At 38.4% G+C, this 24,046-nt stretch overlaps 1 protein-coding gene and 1 non-coding gene across 2 annotated transcripts in view; one reads left to right on the forward strand and one right to left on the reverse strand.

Annotated features, from left to right (window-relative positions):
- Positions 1 to 743: 743 nt before the first annotated feature.
- Positions 744 to 817, reverse strand: Trnai-uau (transfer RNA isoleucine (anticodon UAU)). The gene has a single exon. It is a non-coding gene; the product is annotated as a tRNA-Ile (tRNA).
- Positions 818 to 3,454: 2,637 nt separating this feature from the next.
- LOC126248798 (serine/threonine-protein phosphatase 6 catalytic subunit) overlaps positions 3,455 to 24,046 on the forward strand; it is an 88,765-nt gene continuing 68,173 nt past the window's right edge. Inside the window, exons 1-2 of the mRNA XM_049950188.1 lie at positions 3,455 to 4,001; positions 4,082 to 4,177. Of these exons, the coding sequence (XP_049806145.1) occupies positions 3,933 to 4,001; positions 4,082 to 4,177 (165 nt within the window). The 5' untranslated portion in view covers positions 3,455 to 3,932. The remainder of the gene's footprint in view (positions 4,002 to 4,081; positions 4,178 to 24,046) is intronic.

Below are 24,046 nucleotides of genomic sequence, written 5' to 3' on the forward strand. Positions count from 1 at the left end.
AAAATAATCAACCCCACAGTTGTGGGTAATAAATTTAACAACTACTTTTCTAACGTAGCACACCACCTGATTACCAAACATTAAAACTCACAACCAGACAGCGATACACTCCAGTCAGATACAAAAATTCTGACAAGAACCCTATTTATGTCTCCTACAACACCTGAGGAATTATCTGTCATTATAAAAAGGTTACCCAATAAGTATTCAGCAGGTACTGATGAGATACCAGATATTATCATCAAAGCAAATGCAACATCTATCGCAGAACCATTAACAAATATTTTCAATCCATCATTCATGAGTGGCATATCCCCAAAAAATCTGAAATGACAAACGTGACGCCATTGTACAAGAAAGGGGACAAACATGAAGCCGCAAACTATAGACCAGTATCAGTATTGTCAGGCCTTGGCAAAATTCTTGAAAAACTATTTCTTAGAAGCCTGGCAGCGGTTCTAAATAAAGAAAACGTAATAAGTGATGCACAACTTGGATACAGAACTGGCAGATCAACACAGTCAGCTACTTATACCTTCTTAAGTGCAATTCTAACTGCAGCAGATACTAAGAAACATGTGTCTGGCATATTTCTTGGTCTTAGTAAAGCCTTCGATGTAACTGGTCATAATACTCTGTTGCAGAAGCTAGGTAATTATGGAACAAATGAAATGACAATTAAATAGACACCCTAGCTGCAAGCAGGCGTTGATACACTTCATTGGGGACATGTTGAAAATGTGTGCCCCGACCGGGACTCGAACCCGGGATCTCCTGCTTATATGGCAGACGCTCTATCCATCTGAGCCACCGCGGTCACAGAGGATAGTGCGTCTGCAGGGACTTATCCCTTGCACTCTCCCCGTGAGATCCACATTCCCAACAAGTCCACAACACTACATTCGTAGTGCCCCTAATAGATGTTTGCCCATCATACTCATTACTCATGGCAGATTAATCTACCAAGTCCCGTACGAGTTCGGGCATAGCGTGTGCGTTTGCACAAGAAGGTCAAAGGCCGGGAACCCATATTTTTAACTATATATGACGGTAGTATCTCTTCCCGAAAGAACAGTTACCGTCTTTGCTAGAAATGAAATGATAATTAAATAGACACCCTAGCTGCCAGCAGGCGTTGATACACTTCATTGGGGACAAGATAACAATGTGTATAATGTTATATATACTGTACCAACCTGGATTGTCCTACATCGTTTGTGCAAAATATGTACCTAAACACGATTTACAGGACCAATAAAGAAATACAAATACAAATACATCACCTGTGCAACTGCATTCCCCGTGTTTGTTATCTCAGGTAATTCTCCAGTAAATTTGGAATGTGTATCAATGACCATTAAAATGTGTTTCAAATCTTTATTCTCCCATGAGTATTACCTCATATCTACAAGATTAGCCTTCCATAAGTCATCCAAGCCTCAAATTATGACACTCCCACATGGTAACGTTTTGAGTGCTGCTTTGTTGAGTTCTGCATTTTTGTCCCCATTATTCAATAATGCATGCAGGAGTGCTGTGAACAATCTTAATAATTCTACTATTTCATTGGGATCAACCAAATGTTCATATTGAAAAGATCAACTCTTTATTTTCTAACTGAATATCAATAATGGTACCACCATGTCTACCCTCTAACACCTGTTTAATAATGCTCCTGTTTTCCATATTGTTTCGGACTTTGTTCAATTGGTTCAAATGGCTCTGAGCACTATGGGACTTAACATCTCTGGCCATCAGTCCCCTAGAACTTAGAACTACTTAAACCTAGCTAACCTAAGGACATCACACACATCCATGCCCGAGGCAGGATTCGAACCTGCGACCGTAGAAGTCGCGCGGGTCCGGACTGAGTGCCTAGAACCTTGGATTTTGTTGCCCCACTGACTTTCTTGTATATATCAGTCATACTTAGTATAGTTCAGCATAAATTTCCACTTCTTTTGGTAAATGTCTGTCGTGGTTTTAAGTTTTTAAGAAAATCAGATTCTGTAAGCCTTACGTTCTTTCAATTTCTCTATCCCCAGCCTGCGAAGTGAAACAACGTTTCAAAACATCGACAATTATTTATTAGGGAAGTTCTATACATACAAACACAACAAGCAATATGTATATGGGAATAAATAGAGCATGTTTAGCTTCTCCATTTGGTTTTTCTCCTTGCGCACCTGATACTAATATGTCATACATAACTTTATTTTTTCTCCTTCGTTAGAGATGACTTTGTCAGTTGAAACGTTCTTCAATGAGAACTGATTCATCAATTTATGTTCTTATTTATATACAACGTGGGCGTCAGCTCTGTTCTGTTATTGTAAAACCCAAATAATTTTTCGCTTTCATGAGTGAGCGCGGCGAAAATAGCTTAACTTCCTCTATTGGCAGACGACGGCACTGGCAAAACTTCCTTCCCGATAAATCTTGTTGTTAGGATGACTGTCCGTTGATGGCCTGTGTGAATGCCGCCATTTGAAATGCAATTTTGGAATGTTTTGACATGTTGTGACGTGGCATGAAGGCGATTGTGAATTAGCCTTAATACATGCTATACAATTAAAGATTACTTAGAAGACTCAGAGTTGTGGATAACCATGAAAGCGAACAACTGCATCTTCCATTCACATTACAATACATTATCACAATGTAACACTTTTAAAGAAAATTACGTGCTAGTACATATAGTGCATTATAGCAATGTCTTGTCATTCTCCTGAACTTACCAACTCATTCATTATGGGGAGCTGCTGACACAGTTTTTTAAGACGAACTGAAGGCGAGAACATTGGTCATATTGTGTATTTATGAGCCTGACGTAAGTTTCCCTAACAGACCAAAGGGAGGGCAAGGGGCAGAGCAGCTCGTGGTCCAGGAGTCAGCAGCATCCATAGTGCGTGGAGTGATAAACTATGTTTTATAAGTTTACTGGTGCAAACTGGGACCGGCCCTACCGACCGAATGTGACAATGTATTTGTTGCGACAATGATCTCATACCATGGAGGAAGCAGTTTGCTCTGTCTTGCCATCGTGGTTCACGTTTTCCGTGGCTTTCCTAAATTACATCAAGCAAATGTCGGGATGGTTCGTTCAGCAAGGCCACAGCCGAGCACCTGTCTTATATTCGTAAAAATTTACTTCTATATTCTGTACGTGTGTATTTCGAGATATCTGTTATCATTGTATTAAGATATGGAAATCCTATGTCATTGTGAAATGCTCCTTGAATAAATAAATAAAATAAATTCTTTGCGACAACAGAACTTAATTGTTACAAATTAATTAATATCTCACCGAAAGAAATGATTTGTATAATTTCCAGTAATATTGAAATAAACATTTACTGTGTTTTTATTGTTGACAATTAAATTAATATTTGCGTCTACTGGCATTCGCGTAAAGTTTACGTCGATTGTACCTTCATATCGCTGTTGCGTGAGACGTCTACTAGTCGAGGTTTTAGGAACGACGTTTGCTGTGGTTATGTGAGATTGATAATTCACATTCGTGTTAGATTAATGGAAAAAATATCTCTCCCTAAATATGGAAATTGATAGACGTAATTTTCGTGACTTAAGCAAACTGAGAGTTCTACACCTTGAACATTTCCACAGTCGTAAATAACCAGTCTTGTGTTACTATTTACTATACGAGTGTGTGTGTATGACGTATGAAATTCAAGAATAAGTTGATATGATATGCCATGCCGCCCAGATTTCTTAATGTTTATTACAAAGTTAGACTCTAGTAGATCACGGCCTTATCGTAACACGGAGTAAACAATACAGTCCGTGAACATCCTTGGGTTTAAAACATCTTAAAACAGTTGCAGCGTTACAGAGATAACGGGGATTTAGTTACTTATTGACCACATAAAACAGATATTTGCATTTAATGATTGTGATTCTCTCTTAGCAATATGACTGATGTAGATATATGGATTGAAATCGCCAAGGAGTGCAAGTATCTTCCCGAGAATGATCTGAAGGTAGCAGTTCTTGTTCAACAGATTCTGATGAAGCTATCCAAGTAGCAGTTACTGTAAAATTAATTTCATGTTTTCTGCAGAAACTATGTGATATGGTCTGCGATATTCTGTTAGAAGAGTCAAATATTCAACCAGTATCAACGCCAGTTACGGTATGCGGGGATATACATGGGCAGGTAAGTTCTAATGACAGTACACGCCTGTATTGAAATTTAAGTTACGCAGTGGACACCAGATTACATGTTTCATAGTTGATGTTTGATATACTTAAATAATATGCATGAAAATACTCACCCAAGCCCTGTACATTAGGTTTTTTCAGAATTTCTCTTGCAGTTTTTGTTATGGTGATGAAAAATGGGTTAAATATAGGAAAGTGTGTGTGTATGTGGCACTAACGTAAACATTAGGCCACGCCAGAGGCCTCACCACAAATTATTTGACGTACCCACATTTGTTGGTTTCTCCAACTCTGTACCAAATTATCATCTTCCAGTCTGAGCTAGGCAGTTACGCTACAGATTAGTTTGTCACCACTACTTAGATTTCAGGGAGGGGTTCAGAGCCCAATAGCACAATTTAGCCGAAATTTGGGTTTGTTTACATTAAATTCAAATCCCTTCCTTCGTTCGTGCCATATTATTGACAGCTCCAGTGTGATGTATTTTGGTACTCCAGAAGCATAGCGCATTACTATAGTGATAATTACTAATATGTGTGTTGATTCAGTGAGTTCATCTGCCAGAATAATTACTCTTCTTACTTTATAGGGCATCAGTTTGCTTTTCTCTATAACCTGCTGTTGCATTAATATATATAATGTTGTAGAAGACTCTTAGTATTGGGAGCATTTGACATGACTTCATTAAACTTCCATGCTCAGGGGAGACTAATGTATCAGTAGGTAATACTAGGGTAATTTTGTTGTTTTTGTGGTATTAATATTGTACTGCACTGACTGTAACACAACCGTTGGGTTAATAATATTATTTGGAGTTTTTCACTTAGTGCAGCTAATACTGAATCCCTTTATATCGGTTAGAAGTACACTGACTAAAATTAATAAAGTGGGTAGAAAGTTTGACATTTTCATCACTCTTGTAAGGTAACTGTCATAATGTACAATTATGGTTTCACAGTTAGTGACACTGAAAGTGTTGCAGTAGTTCCTATATTGTATTTATGGACTCTGATGTCTTTTGTTATGGCTAACCATTTCAGAAAAAAGTACTCATGTGAAAAAGTAAATGCTGTAGAATGATGGGTGGGATCTATTCCTGTTAAACCTGGTGGAGGAGTCTATTTAAGCAGTTAATAGAAATGCTAACAAATTGTTCTCAGAACATTTATTTCTTCAGGTAATTGTTAAACCTGTCCGATTTTGGAACGTATATAATGGTGTTACCTGTCCTCTACAAAGTACACCTTGGCAACCGTGAAGTAAACACTTGTAATCTATTCAAGATCTTGATGACAGCAGCAGTATTTTGAAAATCTCATTAAAGTAGTATCTCCTTGAACCTCTTTTTATTTTTATTTATTTATTTATTTTATTTTTTTTCCAATGTAAATGAATTCTTTAATCGAAATAAGTAGTCATTTGCATGTTAGTAAATGGCCAACAAGTTGCAGTACCAACTCTCCTGTACTAGGTGTAATTGTTAACTAATGATTTTGTAGGTGTAAGTTATATTAAACACTTGTAACATTTAAATATGCATCCCAGCTGATAATTTATAAAAATGTATTTTGAACATGCACAATGGAAAATGTAATTAGCTGCAAACATTACAACATCTTTTACAATGTGTGTTACCAAGAAATTTTCAGCTTTATGGGGGTTTGGATGTTGGCCAGATTCATGATCTCTTGATTAAGTTACTCAAGTATTGGAAATGGCTCTTTGGTAAGCAGTATTTGTTGTTTAGTGCAAATGTGTAGAAGAACATAATATCCATCTTATTTCCAACCATTTTTAATGGAAAAGCGACGTGCTGAAAGAGTGAATTGATGAAACTTCCTGGCAGATTAAAACTGTGTGCCAGACTGGGACTCAGAACCTGGTCCTCTGCCTTTCACCGCCAAGTGTTCTGTTGACTGAGCTACCGAAGCACAACTAATGACCCATCTTCACAGTTTTACGTCCACAAGTACTTCATCTTCTACTTTCAAAACTTAACTGAAATCCTCTTGCACTAGTACTGCTGTAACAAAAAAATATTGTGGAAACATGGGTTAGCCACAGCCTGGGGGATGTTTCCAGAATGAATTTTTCACTGTTCAGTGGAGTGTGCATTGATATAAAACTTCCTGTCAGAGTTGTGAGTTGTGCTTGGGTAGCTTGGTTGGTGCAGCACTTGTCTGTGAATGGCAAAAGCTCCAGCTTTGAGTCCTGGTTTGGCACACACTGCACACTTTTAATCTGCCAGGAAGTTTTATATCATTGCACTTAGCTGCAGAGTAAAACATTCATTCAATGAATCAATGTTTGAAAGTGCTTAATGATTAAATATAACAATAGTGAGCAACAGTTCACTACCATTTCTGCAGATGTTATCACGGCATATGTGAAAGCATATCAGTCTCATTTTGTTAGATGAGGTTAACTTTAGTACTGTTTGTCGATGTCAATGTAAGTTTCTTAAGATAATGCAGAAGGGGGGAAGGAGATTGATTCTTTCATCCATGCTCCCCCTCCCCTGCGCATACATCACAATTTGAGATGCTATAAAATTGCGAGCTTTCCAACAGAATTCAGCAAGTAGCAGTTTTCAGGTAAATATTAGTCTCATAAGCACCTTACCATTTACAATATGCTTCAAAAAGTAGCATTAATTGACTTCTGTAGGCCACAAGTACCAGGTCTTAGTACTGGCTGATATTAAAACTGAAAGGAGGCCAGGTCCATGTGCAAATAAAAGTAATTACTTACTCACTTGTGGCATTCTTCTAAGATTGTACTGATCAACGTGGTACAGTGGTTAAGGCACTGAAGTCACATTCAGGAAAGCTGAACATTAAAATCTCCATGTTATTTGAAAAACCCAGTACCGAATATTATCTTAGACCCATGAACTAGTGAAGGTGTGGCATGTGTATGCAAACAGAGATAGAGCACAGACAGTATTCATTTTGTTCATATATTATTTTTTGGAAAGCAGGCTGTTGTGACTGTAGTGTAACATGAGGTCTAGGTTAGGTTGCAAGATGACAGTTTGTGATTGGCAAATCCAATGAATGTGATGTCATGAAAATAGCTGTTATTCTTTGGTAAGGCACAAAGCAGACAGGTGAGATCAATAGGTTCATTATTTTTAGTTTTTCAGCCAGCCATCAAGTTTTAAGTTCCATCATCTTTCAGGCGTGCACTCGGGACAGCGACAATTCTTCTTGCGATATTTTGGCTAGAAACCTCCCAGCCAACTTCAAGAAATTTTAAGTTGTTCATGGTTTCCCTAAATTAAGGCAAATACCGTGCTAGTCACAGTGAAAGACATATAACTAATTTCCTTTCCTGTCTTTATCATATCAGAATTAGTTCTCCATCTGCAAAGGCCACATTGATGGGATTTTAAACCTTAATCTTCGCCTTCTTTCTAAAAATTGCAGATACTTGGAAGAACATAGTGTAGGCAGCTTAAATAGCAGATATGCATTTTAGTTGTATTTTTAGTTTCTCAAAGCAGAGGCTATTGAACATATCAAGTAGACAGTTCTAATTCTGACATAAAGAAGGCATGGGAACATTGTAAAAGATAGCACTGCAACTTAATTTTATCTGTCAAAGAAAACTACTAGCAAAATAGTAGTCTAGAAGGTATAGTGTATTGAGTAAATGTGTGTTTCACGTTGACACAACTTGTCAAACTCAGTCATAGGAAAGTGTAGTATGAAAACACTGTGGGAAGCATTTGAAAAGACCACAAATGGTCATTAGAATATTAATTTGATGACATAAATGGTGCTTCAGAGAAATAAAAATGTTTCTCGAGTATTTATCAGCTGTGGCCTTCCAGAATCAGAATTTGTGGGGTGGCTCTTGAAATAAGCTATAAGAGGTGTAGTTACAGAAAGCAATTAAAAGTGAATAACAATTAAAGAGAGTGAGTTCATACATGTAATATTATACACAGTACAGTGGTGACATCACAGTATAACAATGGAAAGGTGAAACCATAATACAAGTGTTGTGTCTAGACCATACAGCCTAGACACAATGCTGTAGCCGATAGGGCACGCAAGGCTAACGCAGACGGGCGTGAAGTCTGGAACATGAGAACTTATAAATGAATAAGAAGAAAAGTACGTAGATGCTTGTTACTTAACTTTTAATTAGTCCTTGGAATACATCTCTCTTGAATATTAGTAAGCTATAGGCACTGATACAAATGGCGCCTTGCTAGGTGGTCGCCATTTAACTTAGCAGAGGGCTATTCTACTGTCTATCTCTCGGCAAATGAGAGCAAGGCTTAGCACGTCCAATCGCTAGCTATGTTGTCCGTACAACTGGGGCGAGGTCTCCTCAGTCTCTCGAGACCTGCCATGTGGTGGCGCTAGGTTTGCGATCACACAGTGGCGACACGCGGGTCCGACATGTACTACAGGACCGCGGCCGATTTAAGTTACCACCTAGTAAGTGTGGTGTCTAGCGGTGACACCACAACAAGAATGAGTACACATTATGTAGATAAGAATAGACTATTGTCATTATTCTTGAAAATATTTCTAAACAGTAAACAACACTCTCAACAGTTTCGGTTATTTATTTTCTATTAAATTCATTTATTCTGTGTCTTTTCCTGATATTGCAATATTTGTGAGGATGAGCAGATTGTTTCTCCATCTAGTATTAACAGAGTGAATGCTTTCATCTGTTTTGAATAAATTAATCCTCAAAAGTGCTGAGTATGTACATGTTTGTGGTTGGCAGAATCAGAGTTCTGAAATGCTAGGAAAAATGTCAGCATGAGATCTGGAACTGGGATCACAAATTATTCTGAATGTCTTTTTCTGGATGAAGAATACAGTTCACTGAGTGGTTCCAGAATACACCACAGGATATAATAGAGAAAGATGATGAAGGAAACAAACTTTCTTCATTTCAGTTCTTTAAGTGATGGAGATTTTTTAGTGAATATAGCCCCACTAAGTTGCTGTACAAGATCCTGAATGTGTTACTTCTGAGAAGGCTTATCTATTTTAAGCCCTAAAAGTTTTTCTTCAGCCATTTAATAATTGATTCATCTTTGCCTTTCTCCTTCAGCTCCATGTGTAATAATTGTCATTGAACATCAGCTTGAAAAAGTACTGCATATTTGCCCATTTGCCTGTATCAATACAATATTGATCTAAATTGTCAGTTGTTTACAGGAAGTGATGATTAAAGATTTTGTTATCAAAAATGTTTTCTCATTAATACTGATTTTCTGCCTGCAGTTTATGATGGGAAATAAATATCAGTGACAGTGATGGAGGTTGTTTAGATAGTAGTAGTTTGCAGCTCATGTTCTAATTGTTAGTACTACTGGCTCTAGGCAGAGAACTTCCAGGTGCAATTCCTGCAGATTTTCTTTGCTTGAGGACTAGATGTTTGTGTTGTCCTAAATGTTTCATCTCGTATTGTCTTCATCAGTGTATAAGTCACTGAAATGGTGTCAAGTGAACACTTGCACCTGGCAATCACACAGCCCCAGGCAGGGTCTCCCAGTCAGTAATCCAATATGATCATTTCATTCTTTACAAACGGAAGTCCAGCTTCACTTGGTGCTGTGGTGAGACAGATAAGTCTACATCTGTTTGGGCTACTTTGATGGACAGGAGGGGGATACCTCTATGTGCAATCTACACCTCTGACATTGCTTCTCTGCATGGCAAGGTGGTGTTATACTTAACAGTGTGGCTGTGTGTGGTGTTTTCTTCAGCCCAAAGACCAATTTGAGGTGCTGTCCACACTGGTCTAGCCTATGTAAGTCTATCCATTTCTGCATAACTACGGCAAACAAGATCCATTTGAACTTGCTTATGTATTGAAGCCTTGCTTTCCCTCTACAATATTTACCCTCAGCACTTGAGTTCATTACCAAATTAACAATTTCAAATGCTTCAGTCTGTACCCTGTCAACTGAGTTCTTCTTTTAGTGAAATTGCTCTGTAAATTTGGTCTTTCCTCAAATTGTGATTTAGTAGCTCCTCATTAGTTACACAATCTATACATATAATTATCACTGTTCTTCTGTACTGCCACATCTCAAAAGCTGTTATTCTCTCATCCAAACTGTCTGTCTTCAAAGTTACACTTTTGTACCTGGTTACACTATTCATAAATACCACCAGAAAAGACTTAGTATCACTTAAACTTATATTCAGTGTTAAAAAAAATTCTTTCTCAGAAATGCATTTCTTGCTGTTGTCAGCCTATATTTATTTCCATGTACTTCAGCCTTAATCAGTTATTTTGCTACCAGAACCCATTGACTACTTTCGGTTTCTCTTTTCCTAATTTAATTCCCTGTACATCATTTAATTATAATTTAATTCAGTTAAATTTTCTTGTTTTGCTTTTGTTGTTGATGCGTACACAGAGAGAAAAGAGAAACAAGTTCTTACCAGTTGTTGAAACTGGAATGACTAGAGCTAGCCAATCAGGTTAAATGTACACTATTGGTATTGTGCCAGTGTTACAGTTCCTTTGTCAGCAAAAGAATGGATAGTAAATAAGAAAGAAACAAAGGGGAAGTGTCACAGGTATTGGGAAGAGGGAAGTCATTCCACATTCAGGCTTGGCAAACACAAGAGGCACAGTAGAGGAATTAGAAGTTAGTGTACTGACAGCTGAAGTTCAGATAAAAAAACAGTGATGAGATGCCAGTGATCAGTACATCAGATGTGAGAGCTTCAAAAAAAGGAAATTATGGGGTGCAAATTTATTGAAAGCTAATATTAGTAACACAGGAAAATTATTGTATTTGTTAGAATCAAAGTACAAATCCCCTCACCAGTTTACTTGATTTATGTTTTTGATGGTTTCTGTGCATATTCACGAAAATAATGTTACATTTTTGTCCATTGTTGACAAAAGGGGAAAATGGCACCATTTATCTGCATCAGACTCATGGACAATATCCTTATTGTCTGGACTCTGGCTAACATAAGCTTGCTAGCTTTGCAGAACAGCTCTCTCTCTCTCTCTCTCTCTCTCTCTCTCTCTCTCTCTCTCTCTCTCTCTCTCTCTGAGACACACACACACACACACACACACACACACACACACACACACACACACACACACTCTGATGAGCCATTATCTTATCACTTTCTTAATAGTGTGTTGGTTTGCCGTGGCAATGCAGTGGAGCAGCAACTGTGTTTGCCATGGATTCAACAACTCCTTCATAGGTTCCAGGAGGTATGTGACACCAGTTGTCTATGCACAGACCACGCTGTTCTCGTACATTATGGTATGGCATTTAGTGGGTGGGGAGCTAGCATCCCAGATCTGTGCCGTCAAGTTCAGATAAAGCAAATGTGGTGACCAGTACATCAATGTCAGTGCACTATCATGCTCCTCAAACCATTGTGGTGTGATTCTAGCCTTGTCCTGTCCCACTGGCTTGCCCCTGTGACACGGTGCACATTTCAAGCAGCCATTCAGCTGGAAGCCAGCATATCTGGACATGACCTATGACTTTGTGTAACAAGAAATATCAGTCATACGGCCAAGCAACATGTTTCCAGTCATTTGTGGTTCAGTCTCGATGATCCTCACGGCCTCTGCAATTTTAATTGATGATCTCGTTGGGTCGACATGGGAAAAGGAGGATATTTGCTGCGGATCCCAATGTTCAGCAATGAGTGCTGAACAGTGAAATACATGTGCCCACATCAGCATTGTACTTTATCAGATCTCCTGAGGATCATTGCTTATTCTCCTTTACAGAACAGGCAAGCCTCTGACCTCCATGTTGTGTGATGAGGCGTGAATGTCCCACACCTTGTTGCCTATTCATGGTTTCAAGTGTTCTTAAACCACTTCCCATCAGTGATCACAATTGTATTGTGCAAACAGTTGACCAGCTTTGCCATTTTCAAAATGCTAGTTTCCAAGTGCTCAACTATAATGATTCCCATTCGTCTCTGTTTTGCTTATATACCTCCCTTAGAATGTCACATGCCCATAACACCATCATGTGGCATTTGTTCTGAAAGAGTAATGATCCTTTCTGCCTTTCATGTAAGGGGGGGGGGGGGGGTCTGTCATTTGAAGTTTCATTTGAAGAGATAGAACTTGACAAGTTGTTCTTAATGGAACAAAACTGGGAGACTTAAAAGGTCATTTCAGGGGTACCCCAAGGAAGTGTGATGGGACCATTATCATTCACAGCATTTATAAATATGATATTGCATTGTCGATGTTAGTCAGTAGTACAATGCAATGTGCCTTCAGACATGTGCGCCTGCCCAAGGGAATAGTCACTGTGGTGATTACAGCTGTTATGAAATACATGAAATGTATTCACATTTGTGAGTATTAACGATTGTCGGCTGTATAATAGATTGACGACAGTAAAAATTTGTGCCAGGCTGGGACTCGAACCCAGACTTCCTGCTTATTGCAAGTGGTTGCCTTAACATTAGGCTATCTGAGCATGACTCATAGCCAGACCCAAACTTTCATATTGTCAACCATGTGTCTACACCCAGCAGTCATACATTCATTATGTATGTTCCTGTAGACGTGTGGTTGATGACATTGAAGTTTATCTGGCCACGGGTCATGCTGGGATAGGCTAATGGTAAGATGACCACTCGTGGTAAGTGAGAAATCCAGGTTAGAGTGCCAGTCCGGCATAAATTTTTCATTGTCTTTCTATTCTTCTATTGTTCACATTCACAAATGAGAATACATTTAACGTATTCCATTTTTAAATGATCTAGTAGGTAACATCTTCTTCTTTTTCTTCTTCTTCTTCTACTACTACTACTACCACTACTACTACCACCATTACCATTGGCACTACATCCCGGGATGAGACTTGACCTCCTCAATAATTTTGTGCCATTCCTCTCTGGACTTCACCATGGACCTCCAGTTGCGGCAACCATTCAGGTAGCATCCTCTCCAACCTCGTCGCTCCATCTCAACGTAGGTCATCCTCTTGCTCTTCTTCCTCCAGGTTCACAGCAGCAGGCTTTCCTTGCGGGATCTGTCTCATCAAGTTGCATTATATGTACAGCCCATCTCAGTCTACACAGATTTATGAACTTTACCACATCATCCTCCTTATAGAACTCATAAAGTTAGTCATTTCTTCATCATCTCTAGGTCCCATTTTCATATACAGGTCCAAAAATCCTCCTCAGTATACTTTTTTCATGTGATCTCAGTTTGCTTTCATCCTGCTTCGTAATTGTCCATGTTTCTGAGCCATAAGTAAGTACTGGGTGTATCAGCATTTTGTAAAGTCGGCACTTAGTCCATCATGATATAAACTTGGATTTAAAATGTTGCGACATTCCAAAGCAGCATCAGTTAGAAGCACTTATGTGAGCCATAATTTCAGTAAAGGTGGTGCCCTTTGCTTCTATCTATGAGCCCAGGTAGGTGAAACATTCCACTCGCTCAAATGTCATTCCATCAAAGGTTATTGTGCGTTTTAAGGGTTGGTTAGTACCATTTTACATATACTTCATCTTTCCTTCATTAATTCTCAGGCCCATCTTTTTCTGCACTCAGTTTTAGAGCTGAAAATGCACTTTGTAGATCCCTAAGTGTTCTGTTTATTAAATCCAAGTCATCTGCATATCCCAGAAATTGTGGAGACTTATAGTAGATAGTTTCTCTTGTCTAAATACCCAATTCGCATACCAGTTTTTCAAGTGCCAGGTTGAAAAGTAGGCAGGAAAGCCCATCTCCTTGTCTTAGCCCAGTTCGAGTGGGAAACCAAGGCGATAGCCTTCACTGAATTTGCACGGTACACTAGGGATACTTTAGGGCAACTCTATTAAATGCACCAGTTTTCCAGCACTCGAAATTCCCGCATTACCTCATAAAGTTTGGTTCAGTTTATTGTGTCATATGCAGATTTAAAGTTAATGAAAAGATGGTGCATACCAACATTGAATTCATTGATCTTTCTGCTATTTGTCGGAGAGTAATTTATTTATTTATTTCTTGTTCCGTAGATCCAGTTAGTAAGTCAATCACAAGGATATGGAACGTTTCAAATTGTACAGGTTTCAATTTAAACTTACAATAAATACAAAGGGCAATTCAATGCCAAATTGTACATAGTTTAAATAAGACATACTATAAATACAGTAATAGATACAACATCAGCTGGATAACATAACAACCATTTAACAGAAAAAGGAGTTTCAAATAAAGGTTAAAGATAAGAGCACAAAGTTAAATCAGATATTAGTCCTACAAGAGTAAATACAGGTACAACCAATTTGTTGTTACAAAAAGGGTACTAATGCTCAATGCACAATAAAATCAATTGAACTACTTCTAGACACAATAAGTTCAGTGATGGTATACATTTTCTTTCAGATATTCATCCACAGTATAAAAAGATTTCTCTGTCAGGTAATCTTTGAGAAGTTGTTTAAATTTTGGCAGTTCTGTATGAACACATTTGATATGTAGTGGTAGAGCATTGAACAGCTTAATGCTGGAGTAGTAAACTCCTTTTTGTACCAGAGTGAGACGTTTCATTTCGAAATGTAGATTGTTTTTGTTTCTGGTGTTATAGCCGTGGAATTTACTGTTGTCTTGGTAGATAGAATAATTTTTGCACACAAAGGTCAGCAAGGAAAAAATATACCGTGAGGCAGTTGTTAGGATACCTATCTTCTGAAACAAGTGTCTGCAAGAGTGTCTTTGATGGACCCCACACATTATTCTGATTGCTTGTTTTTGGATGGTGAAAACTTTTTTTGCAAGTGTTTGGTTCACCCAGAATATGATAGCATATGACATCAATGAGTGGAAGTAGCCAAAGTAGGCAACCTTAATAGTGTCAACTTCAGCCACTGAAGAAATTACCCGTAATGCAAATGTTGCCGAGCTAAGTTTTTTACATAGATGAAGAATGTGAACTGACCAATTACATTTACTATCTATGTAAGCACCCAGGAATTTTATTTCTTCGACTTTCTGTATTTGTTGATCTCTACATTTTATGTTAATTTCATCGAGATTACTTTGTGATGTATGGAACCTCATATAATGAGTTTTATCTGCATTGAGTGAGATACCATTTGAGGAGAACCAATTTAAGATGTCATTAAAAACAGTACTTGTAGTTTGTTCAAGATCATGATCAATCAAATCATCAATTAGAATTGTTGTATCATCGGCAAACAGGGTAAATTTGCTGTTTGTCTCAGAACAAAGAGGAAGGTCATTAATAAATATGAGGAAAAACAGTGGGCCCAAAATGGAGCCTTGAGGCACACCACACGTTATCATGCCCCATTCAGACGAGGCAGGTTCTCCAGAAGAGCCATTTAGCATTACAGTCTGCTTCCGATCCTGTAGATATGATTGTAGCCACAAGCCAACAGTGCCACCGAAACCATAGTATTCTGCCTTTTTCAAGAGAATTTGGTGGTTTACCCACAGTCAAAGGCTTTCGTAAGATCACAAAAGATACCCACTGGAGATATTTTTTTGTTAATGGCTTCCAAAACTTGGTTGCTGAAAGAGAATATTGCCTGTTCAGTACAAAGACCGGCACGAAAACCAAACTGATTTTTGCTTAAGATACTGTGGAAGTTGAGATGGTCTACAATCCTCCTGTGCATGAGTTTTTCTAGAATTTTCGAGAAGGTAGTTAATAGGGATGTTGGGCGATAGTTTGTAACAATGCTTTTATCACCTTTTTTAAAGAGAGGAATCACTACAGCCAACTTTAGTCTGTCAGGGACATTGTCCGCACCAGCAGAATTTTTATTTTTTAATGATCTAATTACTCTTATGACTTCCCTTACTGTAACTGGAGGTAAAGATAACTGTGGGATTCTGTTGCTAATAGCTTTCTGTAGGAGGGACAATGATTCTTCTATAGAACCATTACAGCCTGTCTTCTCTGCTGCTCTCAAAAAGTGGTTATTAAATTTTTCTGCAACCAACTCAGGTTCCTTTATGATACTGTCCCCTGTTTTAATCTCTACCTGAGACATGTTCCCTGTTGTCCTGCCAGTTTCCCTCTTTATTACATTCCATATAGTTTTAATTTTATTTTGTGAGCTTTCAATTTCTGATTTTATGCACATACTTTTATATTTATTTATAACCTTCTTGAGAATGCTACAGTAAAGTTTGTAGTGTTGTCGTTTCTTTGGATCATTACAAGTCCTGAGAGAACTGTATAACACCCTCTTTGTTCTACAAGATGTTATTATCCCTGTAGTGATCCAAGACTTCTTGGCATTGCCTATATGACTATTTCTAACTACTTTTTTGGGAAAGATGGACTCAAATACAGACATGAATTCATTTAAAAATGAGTTGTACTTTTTGTTTACATCTGTTCCCTATAAACTGGGCTCCAATCTATCTCTTTTAGGCTGTAATTGAATTTTTTTAAGGCCCTGTTCATTTATTATCCTAAAAGATTTCCAAGAATGCTCGGAACTGTTGCACACACTGATGTAATTGAGCCTAAGCAATTGACCACCATGATCAGAAAGGCCAAGGATTGGATGTACAGTGATCTCATTGCATTTAGACTTATCTATAAATATATTATCTATCAGACTTTTACTGTTAACAGTAACCCTAGTTGGGAAATCTACTATTGCCATCAGATTATAAGACTCCATTAAATATACTAAATCAGCTTTACTATTGCTCTCACTTAGGAAATTAACATTAAAGTCACCAGTAATTATCAAATTCTTGGACTTTGAGTACAGAATGGATAATAAAGAATCTAAGTGCTTAAGAAATACATTCAAATTCCCTGAGGGAGATCTATACAGTGCTAACACTACAGCCGTGAAGTCATTTACAGTAATCTCAACACCACATACTTCAATTTGTTGCTCTATACAATGGCTCTTTAAATCTAATGCCTTGTAAGATATGTTGTTATTTTTTACATAAATTACCACTCCACCTTTTTCCATGATGGTTCTAGAGTAATGCGCTGCCTGACAATAACCACTTAGCTGTAACCTTTCAATGTCTTTCACATGATGTTCACTAAAACATAATACATCAGTATCTTTTATTCCTTGTGGTTCCTCTAACAGAACAGTAATTTCATTTACTTTATTACCAAATCCTCCCACATTTTGGTGAAAAATCGTCATTTCTTTGGAATTATAGATGTAAACTTTTACCTAAAAAATTATCTGTAGCTACAGACACAGTACGTTCATTACTAATAATTTCCTGAAACATTTGAGTTTGAAACCGAGTCTGACTTGAGGGCTGGAGCCATTTAAGTGCGATTGGTTCCAACTTTGGGGTACATTTGTGGACTTCTTCCAATAATTTTGTTTTTAAGAGGGTACCTAATGCTTTTTTTCCTGATCTGTTCAGGTGCATACCGTATCTTGTAAATAATTCTCGTCCAAAACTGCTTATATTTACAACACAAGTATTGTTAAAATGCTTACACAACTTTGCTAACTTAGAGTTCGTTTGTGAGATGTCCTCATTTACACAAGACTGTGGGTTTAAGTCATGTCTCTTTGGAATGTTCACAACAAATACCTTAGACTGATGAAGCGCCGATATTTTCATGCTGAGCGACTGGATGACATCATTCCCTTCGTTGCAGGCAACTTTGTTTGAGCCACCTATTAAGATCACACAGTCATTTTTTACTTTTTCAGGATCACATCCAGCTACAACTCCTTGAAGTTTAGCACCTGGCTTCACAATACCTGGTTTACAGTTGACTTTCCTGGTCTGAACCCACATTGATACCTTCCAATAATATCTTCTGCTATAAATGAAAGTCTACTAAACAGGATATTTGATAGTACTTTATGTATAATATTTAAAAGTGTTATGTCTCTGTAGTTGCTGCATTCAAATACCGTATTTACTCGAATCTAAGCCGCACTTTTTTCCGGTTTTTGTAATCCAAAAAACCACCTGCGGCTTAGAATCGAGTGCAAAGCAAGCGGAACTTCTGAAAAATGTTGATAGGTGCCGCCACAACTAACTTCTGCCGTCGAATATATGTAGCGCTACACAAGCGTGCTTTGTGGGCACAAAGATAAATATTGGCGCCAAAATTAAAAAGAAAGGTAGAAGACGAGCTTTTTTTTTTCTCCGCCCCGAGTTTCGACCACTGCATTTTCATACATTATCCAACGAAGTAAATACAAATTCCGTATTGTTCATCTTCGAATGTAGCAGAATTTCAATGTACTACGAAAATCCGACTGGCAAGACTGTTAGGGATGTTTGTCAATATGGCCAACTCTACGTTCAGAGTTTTTTCCTACCTGTGAGAAAAGATGGTTGTTAATAGGAACCTGATGAAATGTGAATCACATGCTGTATTCTCTTCACCATAAGAATAATACGAATATAAACATTTTGCCATGTATTCTTTCGTGTTTGCTGCTATCTCATTTTAAATCCTGTCTGCGTAATAAACTACGAAACTAGAGTGAGACAACAGCAAACGCGGAAGAATGTACGTATCGTGTCATGTTTATATTCGTATTATTCTTATGCCTAATAGTGATACAGTCAGAAATGAAGCACGGCAACTGACTAGATTTTAAATGTAAGATGACTAATTTCTGTGCAGAATTTGACGTACTAAAGAAGCGGCCGCAAAGATTTTCAAACGGAGGAAAATTTTCGCAAAACTCTCGTTCAGAACATGTTCTATCATACGCAGTCTATTATTTGGTTCTTGTTGATCATTATCAAAGAAAGCAGCAGTGTAAGTAACAACAAATAGCAGTCTCTTGCCATTGTTTCGCTAATGAGACGATTCCTCTTTTTTTTTAAGCGGCGGTAGCGCGCACAAAAGCAAGTCATGCCGCGAGCGGCGACAGGCCGTAAACACGCACTATCAAAATGCGACAAACAATGCATTACACAGTACAGTAATGCATTTTCAGCTTAGAGTGACGTAAACATCTATAACAAAGAAAACGGCACTTATCAGATCAAAGCAAAATAAGCAATCGATTCAAACCAGACGAAGCACGTGAAAAAGGAAGGGTACCCGTATAAATACGGACGGAGCGCCTGACGCATAGCAATGGCTACCTGGTAAAGCTTAACTGCTAAGCTTACGACTCGAACCAAACTACTGTAGCTGTATCGTCTTTCATTCGACCTAAATTGTGTTTCATATTACAATGGACCAACTTTGTTTCGATTTGGAGGTGCGGCCTTAAACTTTTCTCTCCCCTTGAATTTCGAGTCTCAAACTTCACGTGCGGCTTAGATTCGGGATTTTTTTTTTCCTTTATTTCGAGTCTCATTTTTCAGGTGCGGCTTAGATTCGAGTGCGGCTTAGATTCGAGTAAATACGGTAGATCTCCTTTCTTATGCACCAGACACACTATCCCTACATTCCAGTCTTCTGGCTGGTAACTCTTCCTTTCCTCAGATGAGGCACTCAATCTTGCAGATCCTACAATTTAGCTAAATTCCTCCAGCTTTCGATATTTCAGATGTTATATTTCAGTCCCTGGTGCTTTATTGTTCTTCAATCAGGCAATTGCTTTGTTCACTTCTCCTTGGGAAGGGGGAGGTACTATGGCATCATCTTCTGGAGCGACTGAGATATCTTCAATAGGGGACTCTGAAGCATCCAGTAGTTCACTGAAATACTCTACCCAATGCTCAAATACCCCTTGATCATCAGTTAGCAGTGTCCCATTTTTACTTTTTTCATAGGTTGATGCACGGCTTAAATTCTCTTCTTTCACTATTAATTTTCTGATAAAATTTTCTATCATCATTTGTTTTTCCACTTCAGTTCTTCAATCTGTTTTCTTTCCCATTCCCTTTTCTTTCTCTGATGCAGTTTCTTCTCTTCTTTCCTTTTATCTTGCTAATTTCTTACTGCTAAATGAGTATATGATTTCTCAAGCATTTTCCTGTATGCCAGATTTTTCTCCTGACTTATTCTCTTATATTCTTCATCAAACCAGGAATTCCTCAGTTTTCCTTCTTTCCCTAGCACTACTTCTGCTGCCTTAATGACTGCATACCTGCAAGCATTCCATTCCTGATCCAGGTTATCACTTACACTAGGGGTGTATAGTGCAAGATTCTCAGCAACCTTCTCAGTGTATGCTTTAGAGATGTCTTCATTTTTTAACTTTGATACCATATACTTACTTTGAGGTGTTCCTTTGACTTTTCTTGCATTGGATATTCAAGCTCTTAGTTTTGCAATTACAAGGTAGTGGTCTGAATCTACTTTAACTTCTCTGTAAGTTTTTACATCTAGTAAATTTGAGGAGTGCCTGCCATCAATAATTACATGATCAGTTTGATTGCAGGTACGCTGATCAGGGCTAAACCATGTTGCTTTATGAACCCTTTTGTGTGGGAACATAGTGCTACTTACAGCCATGTTACTTGACAGTGCAAACTAAATGACTCTGTGGCACATTGTCATTTGTGCACTCATGGAAGCTGTGCTTTTCTGTTGCTGGGAGGTAATGTTGTTCTTTACCAGTCTGTGCATTGAGGTCTCCAATAATTATTTTAATGTCATACACAGGGCATCTGTCACAAGTTCTCTCGAGGTTCTCAAAGAAGGTGTCTTTATCCTGGTCATCTGATACGTCTGTAGGTGCATATACATTGATCAGTGAGTAGTTTGAGAATCAGGCCTTCAATCTCATATATGTGAGATCCTAGATGTTATTCCAGTGAATCCACTCACTAGGTGTTTAAATTTTTTGTCTTACCACAAACCCTGCACCAAATTAATGACTGCTCTCTGAACCATGGTAGAAAATTATCCAGCTTCCCATATCAAGCACTCCATGTCCAGTCCATCATATTTCCTGTAGGGCAATTATACCTACCTTGGTTTTATCGAGTTGATCTAGCAGTGACCTCAGGGCCCCCATCCTGTACAGCGATTGTATGTTCCAGTTTCCAATAAACACATCATTTTTTCATTTTCGTTTGCCTTTTAACAGTGCCATGTCATCGTCCATAAATCCATCTGACTTACTCTGAGATTTCTGAACAAGAATTTTTTTACAGGAAGGGGTTGTTAGCTGCTTTCCCAACCCCCAACTTGGAGGACCAGGATTTGTATGAGGTTTACAACTTTAGGGAATCTGGCTTCACTATGCCTGTGGAGCCCTCCCTGCCCTACGCTGTGGGACACACTTTGTCTGGCTCCTTTGTCAAGACCACTTCGGCTTGGGTGACCTTGCCAGTAGCTACACTACCCCACCTGGCACTGTAGGTACCTTCGATAAGGCAGTGCCCCCTGGGAAGGAGTAGGTAACATCAGAAGCACTATAAGACCTTACAGAGGATGCAATTTTCTATAAGAAGGTAGCAGGTCCAGTAGACACTAGCACTTTTCAGGAAGACCTACAGAGGGTTGATAAATGGTGCAAGGGCAGTTGACACTGGACATAAATAAATGTAACGTATTGCACATGCATAGGAGAAGAAATCTACTACTATACAATTATGCTATTAATAATGAATTGCTCAAAACAGTAACTACTGTAAAATATAGAGGAGTAACTATCAAGAGCGACCTTCAGTGGAATGACCACATAAAATAAATAATAGGAAAAGCCGGTGCCAGGCAGATTCATGAGGACAACCTAAATTAAATGCAACTCATCCATGAAAGAAGTTGCTTACAAAACAGTCATTTAAACCAATCTTGAGCATTGCTCTTCAGTCGTGGACCCTAACCATCTTGAGTTAATGGAACTGCTGTATTGGAAGCATAGTACACGTGAAATGCAGTTACCTAAATGAACTGGTTTACTTTGCGTATTTCAGTTAGTTTGACTTTATTGTGGCATTGAGAAGCCACTCATTTCAAACACAAGGACAGTTTTTAGCACACAAGTGACCCTCCTCTGACACTGCAGAAAAGATTAACTCTCTGTTGAAATTAACCTGTAAGAAAAATACATTTATTGAGTAAGTGAGACAGAAATCCATGTAGATCAGAGGTTCAGTATTTAGTAATTCTTCAGAAAGTAGTCTGCAACATCACTTTTTTAATGATTTTCCACAGTAATTTAAAATTTCAGATCTAGAACTTTCTTGTAGAAATATTTTATATTTTTAATAATTTGTGGGTTTTTTGTGTGATTTCTTAGGATTTTTATTAATATAAAACTTTCTGGGTGGCAGTACTGATTTCATTTTTCACCCCCCCTTCCCGCGCCACTGTTATTGTCCTCCGGAAGTGTTAGTGTCAAAAAATGAAAACTGTAACATGGCTGAACGTTAAGTAGTCCATGTATTACTTTGTTCAATTCTGTTCAGTCCGATTATAATTTTGGCAATGTGTTACATCCTGCAGACATCTTAACTCCTTATTTTTTGTGTCTTATCATATCATTTAAGTTAAGCTATATTTATTTGTGAGTTGTTGACAAATGTTGTCAGTGTTACATATTCTTCGTTACTATTGTCAGTGTCTCCTGCCCTACAGACCTATGATTGTATAGTTTTAGCACACCTAAATCTTTGGTGTTGTGGGAAACTGAAAGTATGCAATATATCTTTCTGATAATTTCATATAAATACACTATTATGATTTTGACATAGGTCTAAAACCCAAATTTCTGTATTACATGTTAAGTTGCAACACAGTATAAAATTTATGCACTTCATGTAGATGGTAGTTTAAATAGAGAACTTCTACAATTGGCAACATTTCTGAAAGTTATAGACTGCTGCATACCTACCTTTAGACATTAGATTACTTATTTTTCTGTAAGAATTTCATATGATATGGAAGAAATTGTGGAAAGAAACCTTTCATGTACTTGTTAACATACTTGCACTGACATCTACAATTTACTTCCCTTTATATGGATTTAGTTGTTTCACTTCTTTTTGAGATAAATTTAGATTGAGTTGTAATGGCTGGGGTGGATGGTCACTATGGTGGTTGGTGGAACTAAATTGTAAGTGTAAGGAAACCAGTAGTCTCCACCCTGTGTGGGGTAGAAGCACAGTGGTGCGTGGGTGCCTAGAAGTTGTCCAGTGTATCAGCATGGAAACGTCATTGTTAGAACATTCATTTATTACTCGATAAACTATATCAGTCATTATGGTGCTCTGAGAAGTCATCCTCAGGGTGTCAGATGTGCATGGCCTGTGGGTAGCCACAGCCATCAGCTAGTGGCCTGATAGCATGTAGCGGCAGGTAATGACAGTAGCAGTTCTGGAAGGACGCTAACCCCCAACACTGAGCAACAAGGATTTTGCCCACATTGCAGACTAATGGTTGTCTGGATGCATCGGACAAGGCACATTGAGGTGCATCTAATCACATCATGGATCTGGCATGGACAACATGGCTCATAGCAGCTTTAGTGTCTGCTCACATGAGCCCAGGCGGCAAGCAGTTGTGGCCGAAGGGTTGCACAGCCCCATACGGCTGCCAGACTGCGATCCCTGTGACTAAAAATGATCCATATTTATATGGGCTTGGTCTGTCCTTGTTCTGCTACACCATTGGTTAATGTCCTAACTAGCTACAAAAAACAATCTGCTAGGCTTGAAGCAACTAGGTTGCCCATGCAGCAATGGCTCTGCCTTTCTTCTGCGTCAATGCTATTATGCCTGAGGTGCCTCTGCTCGGCTGCAACATAGGGTAATCGTCCCAGTGCCTTGGACCCAGTACTTGCCATATCAGCAGGTAGCCACTGGTGTAATTGTGTTTGGAGGCAGATCTGCTCTTACTGGCTTCTACAGTCTCTTGCATGAGCTGCGGCTGTGGATTTTATGCAGCCATACTGAAAAATACCGGTGACACTACATAGTATCTGTATTACTAAGTGACTATTCTGGGGCACAAAACCAAGACCCAGTTGCATGTTGCTTA

The sequence above is a fragment of the Schistocerca nitens genome, chromosome 3 (genome assembly GCF_023898315.1).
Source record: "Schistocerca nitens isolate TAMUIC-IGC-003100 chromosome 3, iqSchNite1.1, whole genome shotgun sequence".
Lineage (NCBI taxonomy): Eukaryota > Metazoa > Arthropoda > Insecta > Orthoptera > Acrididae > Schistocerca > Schistocerca nitens.